The sequence below is a fragment of the Henckelia pumila genome, chromosome 3 (assembly GCF_033568475.1).
Source record: "Henckelia pumila isolate YLH828 chromosome 3, ASM3356847v2, whole genome shotgun sequence".
Lineage (NCBI taxonomy): Eukaryota > Viridiplantae > Streptophyta > Magnoliopsida > Lamiales > Gesneriaceae > Henckelia > Henckelia pumila.
Genome location: NC_133122.1, coordinates 145,685,047 through 145,692,021, shown reverse-complemented (window position 1 = coordinate 145,692,021; position 6,975 = coordinate 145,685,047). Strand labels below are relative to the sequence as shown.

General features: G+C 32.5%; 1 protein-coding gene across 2 annotated transcripts; it reads left to right on the top strand.

The window, feature by feature from the left end:
* The first annotated feature begins 1,101 nt into the window (after positions 1-1,101).
* Positions 1,102-2,851, top strand: LOC140892989 (probable 2-oxoglutarate-dependent dioxygenase AOP1). 2 transcript variants are annotated; one of them, XM_073302054.1, is made up of 3 exons: positions 1,102-1,530; positions 1,816-2,134; positions 2,403-2,851. In XM_073302054.1, the coding sequence occupies exons 1-3, from the start codon at positions 1,148-1,150 to the stop codon at positions 2,655-2,657; spliced, it is 957 nt and encodes a 318-aa protein (XP_073158155.1). In that variant the 5' UTR covers positions 1,102-1,147; the 3' UTR covers positions 2,658-2,851. The 2 variants fall into 2 exon arrangements, with proteins under 2 accessions (XP_073158155.1, XP_073158154.1); XM_073302053.1 differs by having other exon boundaries at positions 1,813-2,134.
* Positions 2,852-6,975: the final 4,124 nt, after the last annotated feature.

Here is a 6,975-nt window from a genome sequence, read left to right as displayed (position 1 = left end):
AATATGCCATGGATATATAAAATAAATTTATTTAACTAGCTATTTCTGTGTTTATATATATAACCATATATGCGTAAATTTTTAAGTACTCTTAAATTGTAATTACATACGAGATTATAGAATAAAATAACATATGAATGTTTCGATAGTCTTATTTGTTAATTGTACAACAATAAATTGATTTTGTTCAAACTTAATTTCAGCATTAATTTAATCACGGATTATTTTGAAACTGTGATAAACATGTAAATAAAAACGTTATATATACTAGTGATCTGAAGCTCGCGCGACGTGCTTTTATATTATTTTTTAATAAAATTTGTTTTTTATTTCAGCTGGTTTGGGAGAAAGAACGTTCGAGAGACATGTGAGAGAGACGTGGGATGAAATTAGAATTATAGAAGTTGTCAAAATGTTATTTTGCCCTTTGCTTTAAAAAAAAAAAGCTATGCAGAGAACTATCAATGAACAGTGGTAAAATGGAGAAGAAAAGTGGTGTCATCTTGACACACCAAAAGTAGTTATTAAAGGGTGCCTAAGTTATATATATATATATATATACATATATATATATATATGTATATATATCCTTTCTAATTTTAAATCTCTATGTTAAAATTTGACATAGTTACTTCTAACTTTTAAGTAATAACAGACTTTAAATTTTTCATTTTCTCTATAAGATATTAACTTTTTTTTTTAAAAAAAAACTAGAATAAGTTTTCTTTATGATTTGAGTCAAAAATTATTTATTTCTATAATTAAGGATTATATATATATATATATATATATATATATTTAACAATAATCAATTATTTTGACTCAAATAATTTATTTCTATAATTAAGGATTATATTTATATATTTTTGTATATGTAATAATATTCAGCTATTTAAAAATAATAATCTATTTTACCCCAACCTAAAAATCGTACTTCCGATATTCCGCATAGTGATATATAGACATAGTAGCTATTTTACCCCAACCTAACATTCAATGTAATCATCAACAGAAAAACTGATCCAAAAATGTAGCTAGCTAGCTAGCGGCAAACTTTCAGCATTATTCTATATATTAATGGCAAGATACCACACAGTTTTCTTCATCTAGCTTCTAATTAACATATATCCCGAAATCAAAACAAACAATGGGCTCCGAAACCATTAGAATTCCCATCATCGATTTCTCCGAACTGAAACAAGAAGGCTGCAAGAGCTCTACCCTTACATGGGAATCTGTTAAAAACCATGTTAAGCTTGCCCTTGAAGAATTCGGTTGCTTTGAGGCCAAATTCGATCAAATACCAAAAAATCTCCGAAATTCTGTGTTTGAAGCGCTGAAGCAGCTTTTCGAGCTCCCTTTAGAGAATAAACAGCGAAACATGTCCGGAAAACCCTACCATGGTTATATAGGACAAGCTGCCACGGTGCCACTCTATGAAAGCATAGGGATCGAGCATGCACTCGCGCCTGGAACCATTGAAAATTTCACTAAACTCTTGTGGTCTGATCAGGGAAATCTTGATTTCAGGTATATATATATATATATAAACAAAATTTTTTTTTGTAGATATATAAATTTGTTTGTTTCAACTATTTTACACACGCACCCAACCGTGTTTCCAAAAATACTAGTTCACATTTTAATATTGTTGGGATCATGATTAATTCAAGGTTGAATTGAATTATTCGTTAAATCCACTTCCAAATGACGCCCCTTAATTTATTTTTGTAGTATGTCTAGTGCGTATTTTCTCAACAAAATCTTCATGGATGATACTTTTTTCATCTTGCTATATATATAAATATATAGCAGGAGTATTCAGGCTTTCTCAGAGAAACTGTCCGGACTGGATCAAATGATACGTACGATGGTTGTTGAAAGCTTGGGGATCGAAAAACATATAGACGAACACTTAGAATCGACAGATTACGTGGTTCGGGTTCAGAAATATGATTGCCCTCAAGGCGATGAAGCCGAGATTGGACTAGTTTCACACACAGACAAGAACTTGTTGTCCATTTTATATCAAAATGAGGTAAATGCATTGGAAATCATGACAAAAGATGGACAATGGATTGCGGCGCAATCTTCTCCGAATTCATTCATTGTCATTGTTGGAGACGCTTTTCATGTAAGTGCCAATTCAAATTCCTTTAAGTTAAATTACTAGATACTACCACATATCATGCATATTCTGAAAACAACTAAATAAGTATTTATAATTTTAGTCATATATAATTAATAACTTAAAGTATAATAGAAAAAAAATGCAAACTTAGCCCCAGAATACATTCTTTTAAAAAATATATATATATTTTTGGAAGAATTGTTAATTATGCCAAATCAAGTAAATTAAATAGTACTCAATAAGATTCAATGATATATATTTTTCACTGTAGGCATGGACAAACGGCAGACTCCATTCTGCACATCACAGGGTTATGATGTTTGGAGATGTTGTTCGTTATTCGATAGGATTATTTACAGTCCCAAAAGACGGATATATTATCAAAGCTCCGGAAGATCTGGTTGATGAAGAGCATCCTTTATTGTTCAAACCCTATGATCATGTGAAGTTCCTCGAACTCTTTTATTCGGAAGCCGGTAAGGGTATGATGTCGCCGAATCCTCTAAAGGCGTATTGTGGAGCCTGAATTTCAACTCAGTCACTTCTGGAGATGCTTCGATAAAGTTTAAATTTATAAAAATAGCATAATCATTAGATTATCTATCAACAATATCAGTATGCATGGGTTCCATATTTATAAGTTAATATTGTGGGTTCCATTCGTATAGTTTAACCCAATAGTTTGAGATGCTGAAGTATACTTCACTCGTTTATAATAGATATAGCCTGGTATATGTGTATAAATTCAAGTGTGCTTCTGTTCATGTTTATGGACAATTTGTATGGTATATATATATATGCTATTATGCTATGATATTCCACAACTATATATGAAACAAGTTATTTTTACTGATTAGTGTATGTTATTTGGGCTTAGTTCGTATTTACCGATTAGTGTATGTTAACTTAGTTTGTTTACGGATTAGGGTATGTTATTTGGGCACTTTTAGTTCATGGCATTGGACAGAGGCGGACCCAGATTTTCTTTCTAGGAGATGGATTTTACATGAAGAAAATTAATTATTGATAAAAAACCGATGAGTCAAGATATAATTTATATTATATTAATATTTTACTCTCTTAGTTTCTACGTTTTAAGATTTATTTATAATATTTTTGAATGCCTACCTTAATTATAGTGATAGAAAAAATTAAATAATAATTGAAGATATGGATATTATTTTAAGGGAAAATTGCTTTTTTGGTCCTGTATGTTTGTCACTTTGCGATTTTGGTCCTTTATATTTTCAGATTGCAGTTTTAGTCCGCTATCTTTATTTTTTTGGCAATTTTAGTCCTTTTTTCGATGTGGCGCTGACGTGGCACCAATTCAATGCTGATGTGGAGCTGACGTGTACAGTGCCACGTCAGCATTTTCGAAGAAAAAGGACCGAAATTGCCAAAAATCGAAACATACAGGACTAAAACTGAAATGTGAAAACATAAAGGACCAAAATTGCAAAGTGACAAACATACAGGACTAAATTTGCAATTTTCCCTTATTTTAATTTAGATGTAAACGTAATATTATGTTGATAAAATTATTATTATTTTTAAATCAGTTTTGTAAAAATCAACGTAACTATTTATATTACTTTCATAATATAGAGTATACTTTTTAGATCAAGATCATTCTTTGGGCATTGGTTTAAATTGAACCAGTCACCTTACACAATGGGAGCTTACACTTGGTAAACAATCTTCCATCTCATATCTCTCTAAAATCTTGTTGATACAAGTTTATTGAAATAGACCTAGAATATCTCGAATTCTGTCTCTATGTATCTTAATGTCAATGACATAAGATGCTTCAACAATATCTTTCATATCAAATTTTTTAGAGAGGAATTGTTTTACCTCTTACAACAAACTCTTATCATTGGTTGCAAGTAATATATCATCGACATATAGAATAATAAAACAAATCTTACTCTCGCTGACCTTCTGGTATATACATTAGTTTGCATCTCGTGAGAAAAGTCAAGTGGTGTATTCACCTCCTTCTACATGCACTGTTCGATCCAACAAAGAGTGGTCTGAGTGATATATGAGCTAATCTCTATATATTCCTCACCTATAAGATTGTAAATATCTTTGATTTTGAAAGAAATATTATTACTTGAATATTTCGCCCTTTAATATATTTGATATTATTAGATTTTGCTTTCTAAACAAGTCACAATATTTGGCAAACATTGTTTGTATATTTCGAATATTTTTTGAAATATATTTGCCATGATAAAATATATTGATAAAGTAGATAATCGATATATTAAGTGTTCGATATTATCAAGATATGATTTGCTAAATTTGATAGAGTTTTATTCCTACTTAAACTTATTTCCTTATTTATGTAAGACTCTATCTAAGGAAACCTTCAAAACTTGTATGCTAATCTATAAAGGGAGGTTTTCACGCACAAGGGAAGGAAGAGCTTCAGACATACAATCCGCTGCGTAACCGTTGAAGAATTCCATTAGTGAATTTGAAGATTCTGAAGCAAGGTTTTGCAACCTTCGTTGTTTATTGTCCCCGTATTTCCGTTAGTGTTAAAGACATCAGAGACAACACTGTGGGAACTGTGTTGTTGAAGATCCTTTCGTGTTTCTTCAATTTAGGCTACGGGAGTTGCATCTATTTATTTTGTACTCTGATTTTATAGGATGCAAGTTTGATTTCTCAACTTGTTGAGAAATTTAGGATTTATTGATTTTTCATAAAATCGCTAGTATTAGTTTGTAAGCCTGATCTTACGTTTTCTAGTGATATTTAGCCTTAAGGCACTCGCACGAGTTTTTATACTCGTGCAAAATTATTTACTTGTGTTTTATTTACGCTTTAAATTTTCGCTGCACTGTGTTGTCGTTGGTGTTATAACACCAAGTACAACACTATTTGTGTTCACATAACAAACCACGTACAACATTTCTTTCACGTGGCATCAGAGCCATCACTTGACTTTACTAAGTGAGTTCCTGGTTTTTGGTACATGTTTGTTATGGATACTCCGTATACCAATTCATTTCGTCCACCTATTTTGGATGGGACAAATTACGGCCCTTGGAAATTGAAGATGAGCATATACATTCAATCCATTGAGTCCAGGGCCTGGCAACGTGTTCTTGATGGTTGGTCATCGCCTATGAGAGATGATGATATACCCGGACCAAAACCAAGAGCACAATGGACAGCCGATGAAAATACTGCGGCTATTTATAATGCAAAAGCTCTTAACGCTATTTTTACCTCTATTGATATGAACATTTTTAATCTAATTGGTACTTGTGTTTGTGCAAGGGATGCTTGGAAAAAACTTCAAACTCATTGTGAAGGCTCGATAAGTGTAAAAAAGACAAGGATGTGTTTCATAACTTCAAAATTTGAGAAAATGAGAATAGAGGAATCAGAGACCATCATAAAATATAATGAAAAAATATTGAAGAGCCTTTCACATGAAGCATCTATTCTTAGTGATCCTATTTCGAATGAGAGACTTGTGTCCAAAGTGCTTCGTTCTGTCCCTAAAAGATTTCACACCAAATTTTGTGTTATAGATGAATCCAAAGATACATCTATAATGGGTTTGGATGAGTTGATAAGTTCTCTTCGCACATATGAGATGAAAATGGAAGCCGAAGATGACACTAAAGGTAAGTCTATTGCCTTCCAAGTATCTAATGATGTTTACAATGATTTTTTTGAAGTACAACAGGAAGTGAAGGAATCTGATCTTGAAGAAGATTTTATTGCCTTGCTTTTGAAGAAATTCACTGATTATCTCAAGGTAATGAAAGAAAAGAATGATGTGAAATGTGCACAACCTTCAAAATTTCCTAGACTGCCTACTTTAGAGAAGCCTTAAAAACCAGCCACCACTCGAGGATCTCGTCAAAGGTATGAAGGAAAGAATCAGTCCTCAAGTAAAAGTTTTGATAATGTTCAATGCATCGAATGTAAGGGATATGGACACTATGCATATGAATGTGTCAATCGCCTTCGCAAAGGTATGAATGTTTCTCTGAGTGATGATGATTCTAAAGGAGAACAGGAAAAGGCTGAACATGTAGATCTCATATCTTTTACTGCTTTGCTGGAAGAAAAGAAACATTTTCAGATTAATCCACCCGGTGTTGGTTCTGGTGTTGCAACACCTGGGAGCAACACAGTTAAAAAATCTATTTGTTTTGTTGCTTCTAACTGTGATAATTCCAGTGATCATGAAGAACATGTAGCTGATTCTTACACTCTGGAAGGTATCTAAAAACTTTATGAAGAGTTGTACCTTGATTGGATCAAGAGAAATAAGCTGAATACAACTCTCACTAAAGAGAATATTGAATTGAAAGTGTTTGTGGCTAGGCTAGAAGTTATCATGAGCAAGAAAGATCTGGAATTAGGGTTGCTGAATTCAGAACTTGAAAAAGTAAAATCAATTCTTGCCAGATTTAATTCAAGTTCGAACAAACTTGATACTCTTTTGACTATGGGTAAGGATTACAAGTTTGGACTTGGTTTTAAAGAAAGTGTTTTTGAAACTGGTGAATCTTTCAAAACACCAGTGTTTGTGAAGGAAGGTAGTGATTCCTTGAACCATCCCTCAGCTGCTTCTAAAGGTAAGAAACCTATTGTTGAGAAGAATGTTTTTGTCCCAAATCCAAAACAATGGAAGCGTCCTTTTGTGTGTCATTACTGTTTCAAACCTGGTCACATCATGCCATTATGTCATAAAGAATGACTATATTTTGTGGGAATCTAAGCAGGTGTTGCCTCCCGTGTTGCACAACACCAAGCGCAACACTGACAGAAAAAGACCCACTACAAAGAAAATTTGGGTACTAAAAACT

Bases quoted from the DNA above. Each gene is read 5' to 3' on its own strand.
- LOC140892989 (XM_073302053.1), top strand. From the start codon at position 1,148: ATGGGCTCCGAAACCATTAGAATTCCCATCATCGATTTCTCCGAACTG. The intron at 1,531-1,812 runs GTATATATATAT...ATAAATATATAG, and splicing joins CAGGGAAATCTTGATTTCAG to CAGGAGTATTCAGGCTTTCT. The intron at 2,135-2,402 runs GTAAGTGCCAAT...TTTTCACTGTAG, and splicing joins TTGTTGGAGACGCTTTTCAT to GCATGGACAAACGGCAGACT.